Here is a 22,211-nt window from a genome sequence, read left to right as displayed (position 1 = left end):
GGTCACGTGGATATTGCTGACTAACCATTCTTGGAGGGTGGAATTGAAGGCCAGTTATTTCCGGTACTAATACAGCATACGCGGAGACATGAAGGGCGCCCGCGGCCTCAGCCTATTTCTTTGGCTTCTTGCGGAGTGTATGCAAATTTGGCGGCTTCTCAAGCCCGAGCCGGGCGCGCAGATCGGCGGCGTCTGTCCGCAGCTCTTTTTCCCAGTACACGTTGATGATGGGCTTGGACTTGCGGGCGCTGCGTAGGGCCCAGGGCAGGAAGATGCTGAAGAAGCGCTTGCGCTCGGCGGGTTTGAGGCGAGCTACCGCGACAAGGCTGAGCGCGGTCATGGGCAAGCCGGTGTTGACAAATTCAAACGCCTTGAGTGCGATCTCGCCCTCAACGTACTGCGGCGGCAGCCCGAGCACGGCGTGGTAAAAGTCGTGGCACTCGCGGTAGCGCTGGATCACGTAAGCGCACTCGGCATTGTCCACGTATCGGACTTTGTCGCGCACGTCGGGCGAGATGTGGTACCGCCGCCGAAACTCGCCGTACACGCGGCCGACGGTGTTTTCGGGCAACGCCAGGAGCTCGTCCAGCGGCAGCGTCTCGGACGTGATGCGCGGCCGCTCACGCAGAATCTGCCGGCCCGTCTCGTCGCTGAGCATCGTGTCGCGGAGCTGCCGAGCCACCGGACCTGCCGAGACCTCGCCCAGGGTCGCAATCAGATCTGGGGGGAATGACACATGCGCCATCAGTAAAGAAAACGTCCACGGGCGAGACAGCAGAGCCGCTTCGAGGCTTTCAACGCTCACCTGCCCTATAGGGATCAATAAAGGCTCCAAGGGCAGAGCCGACCGTCAGGGCCGCCTTCTCGACCAGCGTCAAGGGAACATGGCCTTCGTATTCCGGTGGCGGCCGGTTCAGAACCGAAAAAGCGCGGCCATAAGCGGCCAGCGGTACCCCTACACCCGGGCGAGCTGCTCGTGCCAGTTGTGCCGCCGGTCGGCTCGCAATTGACCGTAGAGACCCCATCGTTGTGGTTGGAAAGGTGACAAAGTTGGGTTCGAAAGGCAGCTCGAGCGATGGTGTGAGGTTGACCGTTAACAAGTGGGGCGCCTGTTAGGTCACGTGGATTGTCGGCCCACGCAGAATCGTGAGTTTTTCCTAGCAGCAACCAGTGATTGACCATATAGAACATTTTTCAAACTACGAGCCTTCACTTTTAATTTGAATCTTCTCCGTCCGTTCTATGTGAATTACGGCTATTTCGAGTGCTATTTTTTAGGCAGGAAACCGACAAGGTGATCGAATTAAAGCTAGCCTTTTACAAGATCAGACCCACGAACATTGCTTCTACTTGTTTTATTTGAGCGCAGAAAAAGGAAGGGAATAAATACAAAGTTTGGTCGTACAAGCGCAATATGTAAAGGTCCCGTGGACATTTTCATAAGCTGATGCCTCTAGCCAAATACGCGAACTATGGATTCAAGACTTAGCTGTCTCGAAAGCATTCAGCTCTCTGCAAAATAACACAGTTGTAAGATGCGCAGCGTTTGACATGTGGTAAGCACCGCAACAGGGACAACCTTTATCCCAAATGGCTCTATTCGTGACTGCCTTTGGAGATACAGTTAAATAATGGATTATTTGGATGGTCTAATACAGTTAGTATGCTCGGCACGAACAGCTTCGAGCAATACTAGCTACTTATTTACAGTATAACGAAACTTGGGAAGCCAGATTCCGTTGAGTGTCCGTCGGCCCTATAAGAAAGTAAAACGGACGGCCGAAAACAGATCTCGTACTGCTTTTCCAACTTGAAAAGCCGGGTTACCAATGCTCAAGTGGCTGGCTCCAAGACCAGCAAGACCAAGTTTCAGAAAGCCTGTGCGACACAGTCAAAGTTTGACTCTCACGTAAGATGCGCAGACGGTATAAGCGTAGCGCTAGAGAAAGAAAGACAGTGTACTCGTTAGAAGTAGGGCTACATGGGGTAGAAAAATGTCGATCATTCTCTTGTACGATGGAAAGGCATCCCAAACGATGTCTAGGAGAGCACATGGGGCAGAATATATCTTACGAAACAAAACGCCGCAACAAGCCCGAGTCAAAGACATGTGAGTTCGTCTTCTCATGTCTAATTTTCCCCTTAGTTTGTTGGCATCGTTTTCTTTGTCTGTATCTACTACACATTATCGCCAACGACATAAAATCGCATATCGCTAGTATGAAGCCTGCCTACCTAGCAAAGGTCTTCATGACCATCGAGATGGTCACAGCTGCGATTATACATGCGGCAGAATACAATACAACAACTGCGACACCGTCAGTGATCGCGACCTCGGCGCCTTACCATTTCCACCCGAAGACGCAGGTCAAGCCCACAGACTCTTCCAAGAAAGCGTTTGACGGCCTCTATGTGTACCCATACCACACGGCACCAGATACATATGATGCCGCCTTGACGCCAGATAAAATGCGCGCCCCGACTTCCCATGCCAACTACGGTCCGGTTGGAGGTGTCAGCGGGCCGCCGTACTTTGACGTTGCCTTAAACATTACTTCGCGAACAACAAACATGGGCTTCCATCTGTCGCCACAAAACGACATCGACTTCGCTGCGAAATGCAGCCTGTACGCATTGAATCGGGGCTAGACGGTCCCAGATCTGGAAGTGCTTTCTTTCTACAGAACGGCACTCTGCAGTGGACAGACGAAGCAGGATTCTTCAGGCCGGCCAGCTTCCACGGCTGGATAGGTAGGTGGCGCCATGCATGGGACAAGTGCCCAGAGATGACCGCCCGTTCTGACCAACTTTCAGTCTGCCAATGGTGGGACACCAACGAGGACACACCGTCAAAGCCTGGCCTCCAGCTCTTCTTCCGGTTCAACAGCGCAGGCGGAGTGATACCGTCTACGTGTGCCGATGTTGATCTTGTACTGCAAAGCACTTCTGTATAACATGGCCATAGGCAGCGGTGTATGGTGGAAGCCAGAGCAAGACAGACGTAAGAAATAGGCTGTTTTGGCAAAACTTGGGCATCCACCACGCATTCCATACCATGGTGTAACTCAGATATGCCGGTTTGGAATGCTGTATATTTTACAATATTAGTGGCTGCTGTAACCCCGTCTTGCCAAGTGCTATCTACGCTGTAGCCTGCGCGACTTGTGCCGGATTTACGAGCGGTCAGGTGGACAAGGCTTACTAAAGCACAGCGCCGAGAAGCGCCGTATTCGGGCGCCAGGGGAACTTGCAGGCATCTGACGCCTTCCGCACAAATGCTAAAACCGGCACAAATCGCTCGCCGTAGCAAATCCGGCACAAATCTCGCAGACGTGACCAACCATGGCGGCGGAGGCGTTGTCTGCCACCTTCTTTCCATTGCTTTCTTTTTCTTGCCTTCTTTTTCTTGCCAACCTTTCCGGAGCCAATTGCCTCCGAAACACAGCTTATTTAAGTCTGCTTCACCAGCCTTTTTTTTTCGAGCGGAGGAATGCACGATAATCAGCAAATCTTAGTGATTCATTGACTGCAGCCTGCCATTAAGCTTAAATCCTACACAAACGATCCGCTTTTCCGACCTAGTCTACAGCGGCATCAGCTATCACAAGTCATGGCTCCGACGGTCGAGCCAGTTCGGCGGGTGGGAGGGCAGAATGTGACATCGTCGTTCCTTGTGGGCAATCTGCACTGCCCGTCGTGTGTGTCGACGATCCGGGATGTTTTGCAAGAAGCATGCGGTGATCACGTCCGATGGGTGTCACCGAACATTGTGACCTCTGTGGTGACGGTGGAACACGATCGCGAAGCGACTCTCAGGTGCATGACAACGGCCCTGACAGAGGCTGGGTTTGAGATATGTGGTGTGACGTCGTCGACGGGAGAAAGCTTCCTCGATCTGGACTTGTCCCGCTCGCCAAGCCGGAACGCGAGCGGAGACGGCGCAGATTCCAAGCAGCAAGACACGATCATACCGCAACACCCTGCGTCCAGTTCGATGATTACGTCCACGTCTATACCCACACCTCAGCCGGCCAGCTCCTGGGGCTTCTCTCCGCTTTCGCGGTGGATGGCCTCGCCTAAGCAAGAGCAGAGCCAGGCAGAAGAGAGTCAAGAGCGCATTTTGCAAGCACATCTCGACAACTGCGAACAGTGCCGTCTGCAAAAGAGTCTAGGCAAGCTCCCGGTCAGTGTGGAAGTAAAGAAGCTGCACGAAGAGGACACGGACACAGAAGACGAAAGCCCAGGCTCCAGGTCAACGGAGTCACCGCCGACGGCACCCAATATGTCGGAAAAGGGATTTGTGACAATCGAGGACGAAGATGCGCCGGGCAGCCGGCCGACGTGGCGGGCCAGCTTAGCGATCGGCGGGATGACGTGTGCAGTGTGCACAAACACGATCACGGACGAGCTCAAGAAGCGCGAGTGGGTGTCCAAGGTGGCAGTCAACCTGATCTCAAACAGCGCAACGGTGGAGTTTGACGAAGAGCAGCGATTGTCGGAGGTGATTGAGGCGATTGAGGACATGGGATACGACGCGGCATTGGACTCGCTGACGCGGGTTGAGTCTGCGCGGCAGAAGAAGCAGCAGGAGCAGGAGCAACAGGGGAGGAAGGGCCAGTCAGCAGAGGCGGGCAGCGGCAAGCGGACGGTGGAGATCATGATCGAGGGCCTCTACTGCGAGTACTGTCCAGAGCGGATTGTGCGCAGTCTGGCAGGGTTTCGACGGGCGTCGCTAGCGATCGAGACGCGACCAACGCCACAGCGGCCGATCGTGCGGCTGTCATACGTGCCGGAGGCACCACAGTTTACGATCCGACAAATCCTGGCAGCGATCGAGGCAAGTGACGGGGCGCTGACGGCGTCGCTGTATCACGCGCCCACACTGGAGCAGCGGTCGAAGCTGATCCGAGCACGCCACCAGCGGCAGATGCTATGGCGGGTGGTGTGGACGGGGGCGACGTGCGTGCCGACGTTTGTGATCGGGATTGTGTACATGTCGCTACTACGGCGGAGCGACGGCGGACGGCAGTATCTAACGGCGCCGTGGATTTCGGGCATCAACCGGGCGCAGATTGCGCTCTTTGTCATGGCGACACCAGTGTACTTTTGCGCGGCAGACATATTCCACGTGCGGGCGTTCAAGGAGATCCGCACGCTGTGGCGACGCGGCAGCCGGACGCCGGTGCTGCAGCGGTTCTACCGGTTTGGCAGCATGAACACGCTGATCAGCTTGGGAACGACGATTGCTTACATAAGCAGTGTCTGCCAGATGATCGCAGCAGCAGCAGACAGAGCGACGATGACAGACGACGGCGACTTTTACTTTGACTCAGTCATCTTCCTGACCTTTTTCCTGCTGGTCGGCCGACTGATTGAGGCGTACAGCAAGTCGCGGACGGGCGACGCAGTCGAGATGCTGGGACGACTGCGGCCAACGACAGCGCAACTGGTGGAGAGGGGGGAGAGCGAGGAGAGCGAGCAGAGCGAGAAGGAGAAGACGACAGAAGTGCAGGCGGACCTGCTAGAGCACGGTGACGTGGTGCGGGTGAGACACGGGGCATCACCGCCGGCGGACGGTGAGGTGGTGTCGGGGCAGACGAGCTTCGACGAGTCGAGTCTCACGGGCGAATCACGGCTGATCAGCAAGACGGTGGGCGATGCAGTATACGCCGGCACGGTCAACAAGGACGGGGCAGTGCTGGTGCGGGTGACGGGGGGAGCAGGGTCATCGATGCTGGACCAGATCGTGGCGGCGGTGCGCGAAGGCCAGACGAAGCGAGCGCCGATGGAACAGATCGCAGACGTGTTGACGACGTACTTTGTGCCTGTGGTGACGTTGGTGGCGATAGTCACGTGGGTAGTGTGGCTAGGGCTGGGGCTGAGCGGGCGGCTGCCAGAGTCATATCTGGACAAGGCCCACACCAGCGGCAGCGGTGCGTGGGTGGCCTTTTCGCTGCAGTTTGCCATTGCCGTCTTCGTGGTGGCCTGTCCGTGCGGACTCGGGCTAGCAGCGCCGACTGCCATCTTTGTGGGTGGCGGGATGGCGGCGCGATACGGGATCCTGGCCAAGGGCGGCGGCGAGGCGTTTGAAAAAGCCAGCCGGATCGACTGCGTCGTCTTTGACAAGACCGGCACGCTGACGGTGGGGGGCGAGCCGACAGTGACGGATGTTGTATGGGGAGGTGGACAGAAAGACAAGGGGCTGGTGGCAGCTCTCTGTGCGGTCGAGGAGACCAGCAGCCACCCGATTGCCAAGGCGATTGTGTCGTTCTGCCAGAAGGAGGGAGATGCCGTTGTCGATGGGCGAGTGGACATGCTGCAGGAGACTGCTGGCCGGGGGATGCGGGCGAGGTATTGTGGTGGCGAGGCTGGACGATCGTTTGACCTGATCGTGGGCAACGAGGCATTGATGGCAGACTACTCGGTGGAGGTGTCGTCGTTGGTGGCGATGCAGCTGCAGCAGTGGAAGTCGGACGCCAAGTCGGTAGCCCTGGTTGGATGGAGGGAAGTGGAGGAGAAGGACGACGAGAGAGAGGGAACGAAAACGCTCGACCGGAGGGAGAACCAAAAACACAACACATGGACGCTTGCAGCCGCGCTTTCGATCTCGGATCCTGTCCGGCCAGAAGCAGCGCCGATTCTGGCTGCCCTACAGGCTCGCGGACTGCTGGTCTACATGTTGAGTGGCGACAACGCGGTGACGGCAGCAGCAGTAGCCCGGCAGCTGGGCATCCCTGCCGACCAGGTGATTGCCGAGGTGCTGCCGACCGAAAAGGCGGCCCGCATTCAAGCTCTGCAGGCATCGCTGCCAGGTCGAAGTCGTTGGGGGAAAAGAGGCAAAAGCAAGTCGACCACGACCCCCTCCCGCGCCACTGTCGCCATGGTTGGCGACGGCATCAACGATGCGCCTGCCCTCACGCAGGCAGATGTCGGCATCGCCGTCGGTTCGGGTTCAGATGTGGCCATCTCCAGCGCCGACTTTGTTCTGATCCAGTCCAGCCTCCAGGCTGTCGTCACGCTGCTTGACCTCAGCCGTGCTGTCTTTCGCCGTATCGCCCTCAACTTCGCCTGGGCTCTCGTCTACAACGTCGTGGCCGTGCCCATCGCCGCCGGCGTCCTCTATCCCGTTCACACCCGCTCCACCCGTCACGTCCGGCTTGATCCCGTCTGGGCCTCGCTCGCCATGGCCCTCAGCTCCGTCTCCGTCGTCTGCTCGTCGCTCGTCCTGCGCAGCCGCATTCCCGGCCTCGGTTTCCGGCCGAGCATCGCCCACAGCGCGCATGCGGAGCAGACAAGTGCGTCTGCACCTGCATCTTCGCCTGTCTCGACCATGGCCAATGCTGAGTCATCCTTTCATTCTGCTTAGTCACTTCATAGCCGTCTCATTACCTATGGATCCATATTACCGTATGATGCCTATGTGAACACAATCAGTCCGATGCTCTGACCGATCACTCTGCCTTGCTCTCTGCCTGCGACGTCCCTGGCCGACTCGGCGTGCCCGGCTGGCTGAGCGTGCCGCTGCGCTTCAGCTTTCGGGCCGCCTGACCTTTGGGGTCAAACAGGCTCTTGACCCGTCGCAGCCGCGCCCACCGTTCCTTGTCCTTGGCCACGCGAGCGGCCTCGTCCTCCTGGTCGTCTCCGTTATCGTCGTCGTCGTCGTCGTGTCCCGTTGGCGTCGTCACGACCGCGCCGTCGTTGGTGACAGCCCGTCTTCGAACCGGCGTAGACGGCTGTGCTGGAGAGGCAGCGCTGCCGCCACCGACAGCTGCTCCGATCGTGCGACCCCGCAGATAGGCATCGTTGCGCAAGACCTGCACCAGCACGGCCCAGCCTGGCTCGCTGTCGGCACCCTCTGCTGCTGCTGCTGCTGCTGCGGCTGTTGTCGTCGAGGCCGTCCGGCCGCTGCGGGCGCCCGGGTTTCGCTGGACGGTTCCATTCTTCCACGGACAGAAAAAGCGGTGCTCGCGCACGGGGTCGAGGCCGTCCATGGGAGCGGGCTCGAGCACGGTGCCGCTGGCCAGGTCGACCTGCTTGCTCTTGAACATCCAGAGGCCGAGGCGACGCAGACAGGCATGGCACGAGGCCGAGTTGGGTACCTGGCCGATGCGACTGTTGTGGAGGCCCTGCCAGCCGAGAAGGGCGAGTGCGAAGGCGACCCGGTTGCAGGAAGCTGCCGAAGAAGAAGCAGAAGGGTCATTGAAAAAGTCGGGCGGCAGAGTCGCCACCACAGCGTCGATGTCCAGGCCAGCCGGCAGCTGCAGGTTGAAGGCATACGGCAGAAAGTCCTTGCGGGTACACAACTCGTCATAGCGCTGGCGCAGAGCTGCAACGGCTGGCCGCGGGCTTCCGAGCGACAGCCGCAGCAGGCTGTCGTCGCAGCCCTTTCGACGCCAGAGACAGTCGTCCTCGTGGCCGGCGGCGATCAGGCCGACATAGCGATCCACGAGAGCGTCGCCTGCAGCCTCGGTCAGCGGTGGGGCCATGCTTGTGTTTGCGTGGTCTCCCGTCCCTGCGTCCCGTCCGAGCCGCACGACCAGCTCGCGGCTGCACAGCGTGCAGCGCACCCGCTCCTTTCCCTGGCAAGCCCAGCCGCGTCGCGCCCATTCGATCTCGTTGATGCGGTCCGGCTTTGGCGTCCAGTCGGTCAGCTCCTGGAAGGTGGCCAGGCGTCGGAGCAGCTGCTCGCGGTCGCCCGGACAGTACCGAGGCATCGGTGGCTGTGTGATGGCCGTCGTGCTTGGCGTCGTTGTCGTTGTCGTCTGTCTGGCCTTGCGCAGGACGCTGTTCGTGGACAGCACCGTCGCCGCGTTGCCTGATGTGTCCCGTAGCGTCGACGTGGCCCCGACGCGCCGTCGCTTGGCCAGCAGCTCGAGCTCGGCCACGGCTGCCGATGTGCCGGTGGTCGTCGTCGACGACATGCTGGCCGCCGCGTCTCGTTCTGCCGCTGCTGTCGTGGCTGCCGCCACGCGGGACGTCAGCGGTGATCGTGCAAACCGCATGTTCGTCTCGTCGTCGTGTGTGCTGGTGTCGATCGTCTTGGTCGGCGTCGCTTCCGGTGTCAGACGACTGCTGGTCCTGCTGGTCCTGCTGGGCGCGTCGGCCGTGCTGGCTGCCTGGGCGACATCGTTCTTATCGGGCGTCGAGCCGCTGGCTGACCGCGTGCCGATCCCCTGTAGCAGGGCATTAAATTTGCGCTTGGTCGCATTCATCTTGCGTCTTCTCTGACACAGAGCGAGAGGTGCTGTGTCTGGCTAGTCAATGCCGCCGGCGTTTGAACTCTGCCCACCCTGGTCTGCTTTCACCCTCTGCCGTCTGGCAGGTAAATAGGATCGACGACAAGTGGAAGTGGCTTCGCACCAAGGGATCTTGGTGCTCTGATCAGGACGACAACGAACAGGCAGGAGTGCTTCACCAAAGAAAGGAGAGAGTCGGAACGAGAAGCGGACAGAGAATCACGAGGTCACCGAGTGCAAGAACCCATCGCTGACACAAGTCACAGCGTAACTGGAGTGCTGGAAACAAACGAAATGAGATGAACCTCTACAAAGTCTGGGATCCCTGTCCCAATTGTCAGGCAGAGCCGTTGCCAGGCTGGGAGGACCCACATGGCATGACATGCAGCTGGTAGCAGCTGTCGCCTGCCGAAAAGTCTCGTCAGTCTAGCGTCACGATTCTGCCGCTTTCCCACCTGCCAAAAGCGGTGGATGTCTACTCGTGGACGAGAAGCCTGTCGACAAGCGTCTGAACGACACGACCTCACCAGCTGTCCAGACCCGACCACCATGACTACGACCGCATATGCAAAGGAGCTCGAGATCGCCCAGCTGGCGGTGCAGCGGGCAGCCATCCTGACGAAGCGTGTCTTTCACGAGAAAGCCAAAGGCACCGTGTCCAAAGACGACAAGTCACCCGTGACGATTGGCGACTTTGGCGCACAGGCCCTGATCATTGCGGCGCTGCGGGCGAGCTTCCCGGGCGATGCCATCGTGGCCGAGGAAGAGGCGGCCCAGCTGCGTCGCGAGCCCCAGCTGCGCGAGACCGTCTGGGGCTTTGTGCAGCGGGCACGGCTGAGTGACGGAGCATCCGAGGCAGCGCTGGGCGGGCCCATTGCGAGCGCCGACGCCATGCTAGATCTAGTGGACGAGGGCGGGAGTGCAGGCGGCGGTGTCGGTCGTATCTGGACCATCGACCCGATCGACGGCACCAAGGGCTTCTTGCGCGGCGGCCAGTACGCCGTCTGTGTCGGTTTGCTGGTCGATGGCGTCGTTCAGGTCGGCGTCCTGGGCTGTCCAAATCTGCCGGTTGACGATGCGGCGCCGCTGGCTGCCGACATTGGCGCGAACCACCAGACGGATGCCGACGGCCGTCATGGCGTCCTGTTTGCTGCGGTGGCCGGCGCCGGCGCCTTCAGTCGGCCGCTGACCGACGGCCTTCTCGCATCCGCTCGGCCCATCACCATGCATGCCATCGAGAACAGCGAGGCCGGCCTTGCGGCTGCTTCCTTCTGCGAGAGCGTCGAGGCCGGCCACTCCAACCAGGATGGTGCGGCTGCCATCGCCGCCCGACTCGGCATCACTCGGCCCAGCGTTCGCATGGACTCGCAGGCCAAGTATGGCTCCATCGCACGCGGCGCCGGCGATATCTACCTCCGTCTGCCCGTCTCGGCCACGTACCAGGAGAAGATCTGGGACCACGCCGCCGGTGACCTCATCGTGCGCGAAGCTGGCGGCTGCGTCACCGACACCCTCGGCCGCCCGCTCGACTTCAGCCGCGGCCGCACTCTGGCCGAGAACAAGGGCGTCGTGGCCGCTCCCAAGGCTATCCACGCACGCGTGCTTGCCGCTGTCCAGGCTGTCCTCGTGATAGCAGCAGGACAGAAATAGGAAAGAACCAAACCGCAGTAGGCAAATAGGGAAACAATCGAACAAAAACAAAAAAACAAGTTCACACCCGATCTCGTAGCTTCCACATGTATTCATACAGACCGCCCAGCCTATTTGATCTTCTTCTGCTTCAGCTTGATCGTCTCGTCGTTGACAAAGATGCCCTTTCCCTTATATGGCTCCGGTCTCCGCCACCGTCGGATCGCCGCCGCAAACGACATCACCTCCTCCCGGTTGATGCCCTCCAGCAACACCCGCGTCGGCTGCGGCGTGCTGGCTGCAATCCCCATCGGCACCCCCATCTCCACCGGGTGGTTGAATCCCAGCTTCAGCACCACAAACTTCTGTCCTGCGTACTCCTCCTTCTCCGGTCGCTGCTCCACCGTCGCCCTGTATCCGACGCCGACCAGCCGCAGCACCGCCGTGTGCCCTTCCGACACGCCCGTCACGTACCGGTTGAGGTGTGCCCACGTCGTGCCTGTTCCGTTTGTTAGCAGCGGCCGCCACGGCGCATCGTCCCTGTGTCGAGCCCCCCCAACTCACCCCACATCTGCTTCTGTTCCTTCAGATCGCGGTTCTCGATGCTCAGCGTCACCCGCCGCTGCTCCGCGTCATGGTCGATGTGGACAAACGACGGCAGGACCAGCTCGAGGGTGCCTGAAAGAGCGGGAAAAAACAGTCAGAACAAGAAATCCTTCTAGGAACGGCGCCAATTGCCTACCTAGCGGCCCCTCCACCGTCACCGTCCGCCGCGGGATCTTGAGATATGTCGTCGGGTCCTTCTTGACCTTGGGCTCGCCGATCAGCAGCTCGACGCCCGGCGGGATCGAGATCGGTGTCCGGCCCAGCTTGGACTGTTGTGTCGTCGTCGCCGAAAACGCCCGCGAGCAGCTGCACGGAACGGCCGCCGTCGCCCATTGGCTGCGTCCCGGCGTCGCAATCGCCGCGGAGGCTGTGCGGGCAAGAGCCCGCCCTTGGCTGCGCGCAAACATGGCGTCGTCTGGCTGCGTTGGCAAAGGTCGCTTCGGCCTCGTTTCGGACGATCCGGTTGAAGCTTCAAAAAATTCGGTCAGCGGCCGCCGGCCACTAATTTTCGGCCCCATCCATCCCAATTGGCCGCGGTCACGTGGTCTCGCGATACTGTCTGTCTAGCTTCCTAAACCTTCCTGATCGGGAACTCACATCGCACCTTCCTCGACCCTGGTGTGCGAGAGTCCAATGTGAGCCGCATGAGACTCTGATTTGATGGTGGTTAGAATCATGTCTTGGATGTGTCGCATCTTTTGACCTTCTCCGTCTCATGACAATGTGGACGCGGGAGTTGCAACAAGATATCCTCTTAACCAATCGCTTGATACGTTGTTGCTCCTTGCCTCCATTTTGGACCGGGCTGTTTTCTTCCTTTCTTTTTTTCTTTTCAATTTCCTCCCTTTGGGTACACTATTTGCTCTTCACCTTGGCGTCGTACTCGTTTCACCACAACCGACGTTCTATCCGCCCACCATGCATCTTGTCCGGCGATTATCATCCATTTTAGCATTTCAAACTTTCATTTCCTACGCTATATGCTCGAAATGGATGTCTGCAAGCCAGCCAGTGGATGGTATTTTTATTCCTTTATGGTTTGAAGAGACCGAAGCTAATTGATGATAGACGATACCAAACAGCTGCCAGTAGCCGGGATGAGCCCTTCTGAGCTTCTTCAATCGGGAACACAACGATCCATAATCTACCAGATTGCCTTGAATGAGCTTCAAGAACTGGAAGCGGAGCCGTTGTGCCACCGTGTCGCTGCTCGCCTGCTTGTTCACAACTGTCAGCTCCTAGATGGAAAGGACGAAGCCACGATTCTTACCGATAGTGGCCGCCAGGCACGAGACTTTGTTGACTCTTACGCTGCCAGCCTTGCCATTTGTGACCTAGAGAGGGGAAGCTTCCATATCCCCTCGGAATGTGAATTGTTCCGCGAACCTGCTTTGAGCAAACTTCCCCTGAGCGATACGGCGCAGCTCCATGTTTCTCCTGCCCAGATCAAATCATGTCTCACTGGACTAGGAGACTCGGCCTCTTCCTGGAACACCTGGGTGAGCTACAGCCACAAGGCTGTCCGCTTCTGCGAGGCGGCTCGCGCAGACCATGAGAAGAGTGAGTGCCACCCCGTGCCCGTCAAACGACAATCAGAGCTTCACCGCTAACCTGTTACAGCCCAGAACATTCTCATCTTTCAGCGTCTGACGAGGGTCATGGCTAAGCTCACTGCTGACGTCGAAGCCGAAATTCAGAGACAGACTGAGGCCTTGGATCTAGCAGCCCAGCAGGCAAGTGAGAAGATCAGCCAATTGACGCCGCAGATCGAACAAATATGGCTGCTTCTGAGTCACATAGGCGCCTACGTTGAAGGAGACCTGGGCCCTGTCCTGCAGCAAGCTGGCATCTCTGTCCGCGAAGGCTTTCGGGCAGCCGGAGATTTGCAGAGAGTGCTTGCCGTCATGATCAAAACTGTGCTCGAGAGCAGCTCTCACGCCGCTTTTGCCCACGAACAGTCGCTCGAGCGGGTGTCCCAACAGGTGAACAGCGAGATGGCCGGGTTCGCATCTGCAATGAACGTGCTATTGTCGGCATCCGCATCGCTACAGAACGAGCTTGTATGTTTACGACCTGATTCCCAGAATCATGCTACGATACTCGGCTACCTGCTAACAAAACCGCAAGGATCTATCTCATCGACATGTGGCAGACTTGTCCCTTCGCCAAGGCTCCCTGGAACAGGTAAGTCCCATCAGGCCTGGTGCCACAGGAAGTCACATGCTGACAGCTCTCGGCAGGGAATGGAGCGGCTTATCAGCCTGGAAAACACGCTTTCGTCCAGGTATAATGACCAAACACGCCTCCTGATGCAGGCGAACAATCTCACAAACGACATCCTCGACACACTGGAGTCGACGGCTACTTCCGCCTTCGGCATCAAAAATTCGATTTTTCGAGGCCGTACGGCGCAAGGCTGGTGGCCCTACTTTGTTTTTCCAGCACTATCAATTGTAATGGGTTCCTACGGACTGCCCCCGTCACTTGTGAGAAACATTGGCCTTCTCGCTTTCGGAGAGCTTCTTGGACTCTTTGTCTCCTCATACAACCGATTGAGCAAGGCGACACATATTCTTTCCTTTGTCACGAAGATCATGACAACAAACGCAACGACAGATTTTGCCTGACTGCTTCTTCAAATGTTCTCTCTCTTTCCTCCTGCGTTGTCTAATTTTCGGTGTGTTATAGGGGGTTCTATTTTCTCGGGCATGTTAGCGATGGTTTACGGGCTGTGCGAAATGTGGCTGCCGCAGCAACCAACTAGCGGGACTATCTAATCAAAATTCACATCTCTACGGAGTACTCCTGTAATAAATGGATCTTCATACGATCTTGTCGCGACAACCGTGGTATCGCCAAACGACCGGCAAAGTGCGTGCAATGCGATGGCGAACCGCAAAGGCCGCAAGGCCGCAGTTCACAGTCCTGAGACAGCTCCCGCAAAACGGCCGCCAGCTGCCAGCATGAGTTCGGAAGAAGACGATACAATTGTTTCCGACGTGCAACCAGACCCCAACGAGGATCACAGCAATGGCACAGGCGATGATACCTTTATAGTCGTGGGATCGGACCGGGAGGGGGAGAAACACAACCTGCGAAACAGAAAACGGAAGCGCTCGTCGATAAAACAGCCGTCGAGAACAACTGCACCTGCAATTCGTCCGACCCGAAAGCGGCAGAAGGCAGTGAGCGCAGAAGTCGTCTTAGCAAGAGCATCCAAAGCGTTGGAAAATGCGCGTCAGTCAGGAAATAACAGACAAACACGCAGTGCTGGCATAGTGCCCATCGATGGCCACACCGAAAACGAAAAGGAGCAGAGCCGGAGTAGCAGATCACAGCCGGCAGCAAAACGCAAAACACGAACTTCGAACCGTTTAAGAAAAGAGTCCCCTGAAGGGCAGCCGGACGACGCAATAGACAACGAAGAGAACGAAGAGAACGAAAATGATGCTGACGAATACGAAGAGGGTGGAGTGCCCGCGCTGGAGGAAACTAGCGAAGGAGAAAATCCAGAGAACAGCGCCCCTGTTGATGAGACAGCCGAAGAGACGGACGAAGTCGAGGAGGTGGCCCAAGCAGACATTATGATGACAGAGGAAGACAAGCAGACAATCGGGCTGGACAGCCAGACAGCGAGGGAGATCACAGAGCTAATGAGCAGCATCGGCTGGTCAGGGAAGCGCACGTGGAAGGTGGCATTTCGACAGCTGCAGGCCAACCCGCAGTCAGGTCTGCAGCCAGTGACGGCCCAGGGAAAGGAGCTCCGGAAGCAGCTGGCAGAGCTGGCGGCCATGTATGCCAAGACGCCACAGCCGGTCTTCCCGAGCGAGCGGTTCTTCCAGCCGCTGGCCCAATACGCGTATCTGCTGGTGAGGACCGAAAAGCTGCGCCAGCTGCGCGACGGCATCCAGCAACGCATCATCAATGCCTGTGACATCTCGCTCGCGCCCGTGGCCGACGACTTGACGTCAAGGGAGCGCCGCATGCGTGCGCTGCTCTGCGAGGATTTGGCCACCTTTGTCGTGCCGGAGGCTGCCGCGCTGCTGGAGACGACGCTTATGTTGGGTGGCCGTGACGACGATGACGACATCTGCCTCGACGGCTTCTACGTGCCGCTCGCCGTCTGCCAGCTGAACCGGGGCAGTCTCGAGATTGCGGCACAGGCCTCATCCTGGCTCGCGCGGCTCGAGGCTGCCCTGGCGCACGAACTCGGCTACCGGGCCGAATATGGAGACCAAGCTAGCAGCGGCGACGAGAACCAGGACCAGGCTCGTGACGGCGACGACGTCGGCCGCCAGAGGCAACGCAGCCGGCTCGGCGCCAAGAAGGAGGCTCGGCGACGGCTGCACCTTCTCGTAAACCGCGTCCAGGACGAGATCTGGACGGCCAAGATCGAGCTGGAGCGCAAGATCCGCCTGGGCGACATGCAATTGCTACGGACGGCCCGGCTGAAGGAAGTGGAACAGCAAGAGGCAGCAGAGGCGGCAAAGGCAGCAGCCGCAGCACTGATCGAATTTAGAGACATGCAGCCGGCATCAAGAGTCGCCAGCAGCAGACAGACGCCCACGCGGCCTATAGACGACGACGACGACGAAGTCAGGCATGACGCACACGAGAACATGGCCGTGCAGCGTGTTGGTCGGCTGGCCACGCCGCCTTGTCTCTACAGCGATGGCTATGATCAGCAGAGCACCATGATTGTTTCGCCGACTGAGCCAGTAGCTGTTTCCATAGAGCGGCAGGCTGAGCCGGCGATGCAGCTGCAAACACAGCCGACTCCGACTCGACCGACTCAGACTCAACCGGTATCGCCTCGGCCAAGTCCACCACAAACAGCCCAAACGCAACCGACCCAGACTCAACGGGTTCTGTCTCGCCCAAGTCCACAAACACAAGCTCAAACACAACTGCAGACAGACATGTCTGGAAAGACCTTCAGCGCAGAGGAGCGAAAACAAATCTTGAAGCACCTGATGAGGAGGAAGGAGCCCAACCTGGTCCGACTGGCCGCCGAGCTCGGCCGCGACCTGATGGACGTGGCGCACCAGGCTGAGATAATCAAGAGCGCGGCACGCACAATGGCGGCGAAGAAGCAGAAAGCCATTCCCCAGTGGGCGGGCGCAGGCTGTCGGCTGCCGGGGTACAGCGGGCTGTGACGGGAATTATCTGCCTGACTGCCAAGGCAGTAGGTAGCACTACGGAGTATACACATTTGCTGGAGCGGGAGCGGGAGTTTTGGCCGCGTTGTCTTATTCCATGATACCAACTTCTCCTTCTTGACCGTTGCCAACATGCTTTCAGAGGGACGTCCGAGGGAGGCTTGAGACAGGGGTAAGAGCCCCTAAACGTGCAGGAGCTTTCTCCACTGCTTCCTCCGCGACAGTAGCGCTCTGGGCCCGCGGCCATTGGCCTGTTGCACGCCGGTTGGTTCTGGCCCAGCTGCAGGTGCCTCTCCTTTTCCGCCAGCTGCATTCGGCAGACGGCAACAGGTCGGTGGCGATCCTGGAGGCCAGCTCCACTCATACGGTCGGGTCTTCCTGCGTCATCGAAAACAGAGATGCGAATGCACAGTCCATAGGTCGTATGTCGCACTCCGTACGTCGTCAGGACATGGCGTGTGGACAGTGTTCTTCTGCTGCTCAGAGCGTCCCTCTTTTGTTCGTATCTACTACTCCGTACACCGTGCTTCGACAGTCGGCATTCCGGTAGCGGTCGCCGCATCCTTGCAAGGAGTATTTCGCTCGCCAGCCTCCACACCGCATCACGCTGCACATCTGCTTTCGCTGTGCCCACAATCTGACCGTCTACGACGTATGTACTATGTAATCTGGCAGCCAGTCGCGACAATGCAATGTCGCCTAGCGCGGGCTCCTGCTAAAAACCGAACACGTCCCGAGCCCCTAGCTCGCTTCTAAAATAATAAATAGCCTGTCGTCTGGCACCGGCTGCCGGCTGTGGCCCTGGCTGTTGCTGCTGCTTCTGTAATAGGGGCAAGAACTCCGTACGGTTGGCCGTTGTGCCCGCCGTCGTTCCTTCCCCCCCCTGACAGCACAAGGTCTGTGCTCCTTCCCTCCGTATCCCTCTCTCTTCCATGTGGCCTCTGCGTTCGTCCACCACCGATTCTATGCAATACCTTTCCACTTTAATTTTTCTTCCCCTGTTCTCTCTCGACCGCAATTATCCCCTTCTTTTCAGTTCTTCCAAATCGACCGCGCTTCCTCCTCCCTCTCTCTCCCCCTTTCTCTCTGCATCAACGCAATTCCAAACCGAGGCAGCTGCGGTTATTTCTGCTGTTCTGCTCCATCTCCTGCTCTCTCGACGCTGCAGCTGTCTTCCCACCAGAATCCTGTTGTCTGGCCCCTATCTCTTTCGGCCTGCTTCTATTTGGTGTCCAGCTCGCGCCACTCAGGAGCTCCATCGACCGCATTGCACCAGCTCTTGCATCGGCCAACTCGCCCAATTGGCACCCGTCTTTGATTGCTGCATCAACGTTGCAGATACACGAGGTGAGTTCGCAAAGCCGATTCGCACATAAAATCCGTCGGATTGTCGCCGCGGCAGACGCGCTACCACGCGGTTTTATAGCCTCACCGAGACGATACAGGATTGGCTGCTAACGTCTGCAACTAGACTAAACAAGCACCGCTTGTTTATATCGGCCTGGTCTCAACGACGCCGCCCCTACCGTCCTTTGCAGTCCCCATGGCCGACGCCGCCGTTCTCGACATGGCCCAAAAGGCTGAGACCCCTGAGCCTCCTATTTCTGAGCCAGCTCTCTCTGTCGTCAATTCCTCCACGGCCTCGCCGGTGTCACCCGTCTTTCCAACGTCCCCGGGAACGCCGGCCACACTGGCTGTCCCCACATCGCCTTCATCAACGGATCTTCCCAAGTCGCCGACAAAGCTGGCTGCCGCAAAGTCAGCCACCGGAGCTCATGCCACGAAGCGGCCATCGAGCACCGTGCCGCCCTCTACCGCACGCCGCACGGGTCTCACCAGTGCTGCGCCTGCAAAGCCGGCTTCATCGACTGGCACGCATCCGCGCACCAGCACCGCCGCTGGCCTGAACAAGGCTCCAGCACGCCCAGCCACAAGCACGTCCGGCAGCATTGCCAAGCGTCCCGCCACGGCCTCGTCGAATGCCACCCACAGATCGAGCACCTCTGCATCGGAAGATGAGAAGAAGCGCTTTGGCTCGAGCACTGTCGCCCGCCGCACGTCCACGGCCCCGGGCACTACTGCTTCCACGACCACCAGAACGGCCAGGCCAGCGGGTGCTACCACCCCTCAGCCTCCTTCTGGCACGGCTGCTGCGGCGCGGAAGCCCCTAGCCACCGGCTCCACGTCCTCGACAAATGCACCCCATGGCGGAACACATGCCCCAGTACATAAGCCAAGCGTCAGCTCTGTCTCCTCCTCGAACACGGCTACCACCAGGACGACGGCGAGCCGCCCAGCCGCAACAGGTCTGGTGGCTGAGGCCAAGAAGCGCTTGTCCACGGTCGGGGTTTCGGCTGCGTCGACATCGGCCGCTACCCGGCACATCAGCCGCCCGTCGATGCACAGCTCGTCTTCATCCTCTGTCGAGACGGCCAAGGAAACGGATGACCTCCGGGAAAAGCTCGCAAGCAGCAAGGCCGAGACCACAGAACTGAAGGCCCAAATCGACTCTGCCAAGGAGAGAATCGACTTCTTGAACGATCAGCTCCAGAAGACCACGCTCGAGGAAAAGGATCAGGACAACCTGATTGCCGCCTTGAAGTCCGAGCATCAGGAGGAGATTGCGGCGCTGAATGCACAGGTCAAAACGATTGAAGAGAAGCTCGCTGTGGCTGAAGATGAGCTGGCCAAGCACAAAGCGGAGGCTGCTGATATCACATCGTCCAAGGATGCTTCCGATGCCGAGATCAACTCTCTGAAGATGTCTCTTGAGGCGCTACAGAACGAACACAATGCCAAGCTAGCAGAGAAGCAGGAGGCATTGACCAGCGCCAGCGCGGATCATGCTGCTGCCCTCGATGCCCTGAAGCAGTCTCTTGCTCTAGAGCACCGGGAGGCTCTTGCTTCCCTAGAGGCGAAGCATGCCGATGCCTTGAAGGAAGGCGAGACCGCGTCGTCTTCTGTCCATGAGCAAGCTGTGGCCGAGCTGACATCCCGCCACGAGGCCGCTCTTGCCGAGCTGCAGGCGAAGATTGACAACCTCTCGGCTTCGGAGGCCAAGGCCGGGGAGGCCAGCACCGCAATGACTGCACTGGAGAGCGAGATCAGCGAGCTGAAGGAGAAGCTTTTGGCGTCTGAGAAGGCTGTAGAGGATGCGGCGGCGCAAGCCGGCGCAGTGTCGGACCTGGAGGCCAAACTTCAGGCGGCCGAGAACGCCGCTGCCGGAGCAAAGGCAGAGCTGGAGGCAAAGGATGCTAAGCTCAACTCCCTCGAGGCCACGGTGGCGGCGCTTCAGGAGGATCTGGTTGCTTCAAAGGCGGCCGCCCAGAAGGCCGTGGAGGCTCTTGCAGCCCTCCAGAAGGCGACTGAAGCGGCAAGCGAGGAAAGCGGCAACAAGGATGCAGCGATGGCCCTGATCAAGAGCCAATACGACACTGCCATCGAAGAGCACAGCAACAAGTTGAAGCAAGTGTCGGAGAAGTACGAGGCCGAGATCGAGGTCCTGCGGGCGTTCGAAGAGAAGTTTCACAGCCTTGAAGCACAGCACAACGAGATTGTCGATTCCATGTCCAAGACCGAGGATGTGCATACAGAAGCGCTGAGGGCCGCAGAGGCCAAGCACGCGGCCGCGTTGGAGGAAAGCACGGCAGCCCACCAGAAGGAGATGGAAGATCTTCTGGCTCGCCATGTAAAGGAGCTTGAGACAGCGATGCAGTCTGCCACCAGCTCGTCGAATGACGATCACCTGGCCGAGCTCGCCACGCTCAAGGCAAGCCATGCAGAACACGTTGACAACCTGCAGATGGAGTCGGCAGAAGCCCTGGCTAAGGAACTCGATGCCCTCCGCTCGGCTCACGCAGAGGCCATCGAGGCCCTGAGGGCAGAGCATGCCTCGGCAATCAAGGAGATTCAGGACAGCCATGCGGCGGCCATCAGCGCAGCCACGGCGGCAAACGAGGATACCTCGGCAGCCAAGCTCGTGGAAGTGAAGGCGGAGCTTGAGAAGCAGCACACAGCGCAGCTCGAGTCGCTCAAGGCAGAGCTGGCCGCGCAGCACGAGGCGGAGCTGCAGAAGAGCACTGGGGAGGCGTCTGCAACGGTTGCAACAGCACTGGCCGAGGCGGCACTCGCTCACAGCAATGCGATGCAGAAGGCAACGGCCAGCTTGGAGACCGAGCACGATGCGGAGATGGGGAAACTGCTGAAGATGCAGACTGATGCCATCGAGAAGGCCAAGAGTGAAGGAGCTGCGGAAACAGCGGCACTGAAGGAGGCCCACGCCAAGGAAATCAGCGAGCTGGCGGCACAGCAGGCGACAGTTGCTGAACATGCGGCCGATCTAGAGAAGCGTCTGACCCAGGTGACCACAGCGCTGGAGGGCGCGCTCTCGGACGTGGCCAAGGCCAACGCAGAGAGCGACGCGCTCGGTGGGGAGCTGGCGATGGCCAAGATGGCCAAGATCGAGGCTGAGGCTGCACTAGACGCCAGGGCATCGCCGCCGGGTGTGAGGGAGCTGGAAGGTCTGCGGGCGGAGCTGTCAGCGCTCAAGAAGACGCACGAGAACGAGCTGTTTGCGGCCAACTCCAAGGCGGCCGATGCCAGCGACGGGGCACGGGCTGCGCAGGAGGAGCTCGAGCTGCTGCAGAAGGAGCTCGAGGCGGTCAGGCTGGAGGGTGAGGCCAAGGTGAAGACGACGCTGGCCGACTACAAGGAGCTGCACGATTCGATGACCCAGATTGTGGAGGAGGAGCAGAACAAGAACTCGGCGGCGAAGCATACGATCGAGGAGCTGCTCGCACAGCTCAAGGTCAAAGAGGCCGAGCTGGCCGAAGCAAAGGTAGGCAGGCCGTTTTATCTGGTCTTTGCGGCAGCTTCTGTTGTTCCGCTCTTCTTGACGCTGCTGTATTTCTGGGCGTTCTAGAGCTGTCGCTGACTAAGCATAGACACACCAGGCGGGCAAGGGCCTGTCGGCCAGCCACCACGCCGATGCGCCCAGCGATGACGCAGCCGCCGAGTCTGGGGCCCCTGCCACGGCAGAAGGTGAGCCCAGAGAGCCAGACCACTCGTCGGCAGCCCTAGCTTCGGTGCGCGAGCCGCCGGTCCCACGCGAAGGTTGCCGTTTAACATAGTTGTGGACAAACAAGTGCTAATGCATCGTGCTTGCGCCCCTGCAGATATCTAGAGCTCGAGTGACCGCGCGTGGGCTTCAGGAGCTCGACGATGAATTGCGCGACCGAAGCGCCCAGTAAGTGGATGGCGATGGTCCCGACACGCTCACACTCGAGACTCAATGCTAACCCGATGACGAAGAATGCTGAAATCCATCGCCAATATTACGCATCTCGCGTAGACGGGACGTTCTTTTTTTCCGACCTATCCGACAGATTCGATACCCTCCGGAGCCAGCCTTGTTGACGCTCGACCTTTTCCATACCTTTATTTTTATTTGCCATCTCTATATATATGTGTACATATATATTCTCTTTCGCCGTAATGTTTCTGGGGATGGTGAACTCGATCTGACTTGTGATTTGACGGGGCTTTCGCATGTATTGTGGTGTATGACTCGGGACAATGGCGA

At 58.8% G+C, this 22,211-nt stretch overlaps 7 protein-coding genes across 7 annotated transcripts; 4 read left to right on the top strand and 3 right to left on the bottom strand.

Annotated features, from left to right (window-relative positions):
- Positions 1-112: 112 nt before the first annotated feature.
- On the bottom strand, positions 113-1,025 carry CMQ_3675 (coenzyme q biosynthesis protein; the record flags this gene model as incomplete). The annotated part of the gene is made up of 2 exons (XM_014319613.1): positions 113-720; positions 806-1,025. 2 exons carry the CDS (start codon positions 1,023-1,025, stop codon positions 113-115), a joined length of 828 nt encoding a protein of 275 aa, XP_014175088.1.
- Positions 1,026-2,220: 1,195 nt separating this feature from the next.
- Positions 2,221-2,954, top strand: CMQ_3931 (uncharacterized protein; the record flags this gene model as incomplete). Its single annotated transcript, XM_014319869.1, has 3 exons — positions 2,221-2,538; positions 2,685-2,751; positions 2,815-2,954. 3 exons carry the CDS (start codon positions 2,221-2,223, stop codon positions 2,952-2,954), a joined length of 525 nt encoding a protein of 174 aa, XP_014175344.1.
- Positions 2,955-3,610: 656 nt separating this feature from the next.
- On the top strand, positions 3,611-7,366 carry CMQ_4049 (copper resistance-associated p-type ATPase; the record flags this gene model as incomplete). The annotated part of the gene is made up of 1 exon (XM_014319987.1): positions 3,611-7,366. One exon carries the CDS (start codon positions 3,611-3,613, stop codon positions 7,364-7,366), a length of 3,756 nt encoding a protein of 1,251 aa, XP_014175462.1.
- An 85-nt stretch (positions 7,367-7,451) lies between these two features.
- CMQ_3303 (c3hc zinc finger protein) lies at positions 7,452-9,212 on the bottom strand (the record flags this gene model as incomplete). Its single annotated transcript, XM_014319241.1, has 1 exon — positions 7,452-9,212. One exon carries the CDS (start codon positions 9,210-9,212, stop codon positions 7,452-7,454), a length of 1,761 nt encoding a protein of 586 aa, XP_014174716.1.
- Positions 9,213-9,785: 573 nt separating this feature from the next.
- Positions 9,786-10,886, top strand: CMQ_4075 (3-phosphoadenosine 5-phosphatase; the record flags this gene model as incomplete). Its single annotated transcript, XM_014320013.1, has 1 exon — positions 9,786-10,886. One exon carries the CDS (start codon positions 9,786-9,788, stop codon positions 10,884-10,886), a length of 1,101 nt encoding a protein of 366 aa, XP_014175488.1.
- A 110-nt stretch (positions 10,887-10,996) lies between these two features.
- On the bottom strand, positions 10,997-11,878 carry CMQ_3755 (60S ribosomal protein; the record flags this gene model as incomplete). The annotated part of the gene is made up of 3 exons (XM_014319693.1): positions 10,997-11,364; positions 11,430-11,543; positions 11,608-11,878. The coding sequence occupies 3 exons, from the start codon at positions 11,876-11,878 to the stop codon at positions 10,997-10,999; spliced, it is 753 nt and encodes a 250-aa protein (XP_014175168.1).
- Positions 11,879-12,568: 690 nt separating this feature from the next.
- CMQ_3529 (uncharacterized protein) lies at positions 12,569-21,980 on the top strand (the record flags this gene model as incomplete). The annotated part of the gene is made up of 10 exons (XM_014319467.1): positions 12,569-13,031; positions 13,092-13,531; positions 13,599-13,655; positions 13,712-13,874; positions 14,373-16,581; positions 17,881-17,977; positions 18,102-21,467; positions 21,574-21,714; positions 21,805-21,875; positions 21,941-21,980. 10 exons carry the CDS (start codon positions 12,569-12,571, stop codon positions 21,978-21,980), a joined length of 7,047 nt encoding a protein of 2,348 aa, XP_014174942.1.
- Positions 21,981-22,211: the final 231 nt, after the last annotated feature.

The sequence above is a fragment of the Grosmannia clavigera genome (genome assembly GCF_000143105.1).
Source record: "Grosmannia clavigera kw1407 unplaced genomic scaffold GCSC_113, whole genome shotgun sequence".
Classification (NCBI taxonomy): domain Eukaryota; kingdom Fungi; phylum Ascomycota; class Sordariomycetes; order Ophiostomatales; family Ophiostomataceae; genus Leptographium; species Leptographium clavigerum.
This window is presented reverse-complemented; position numbering and strand designations above follow the sequence as displayed.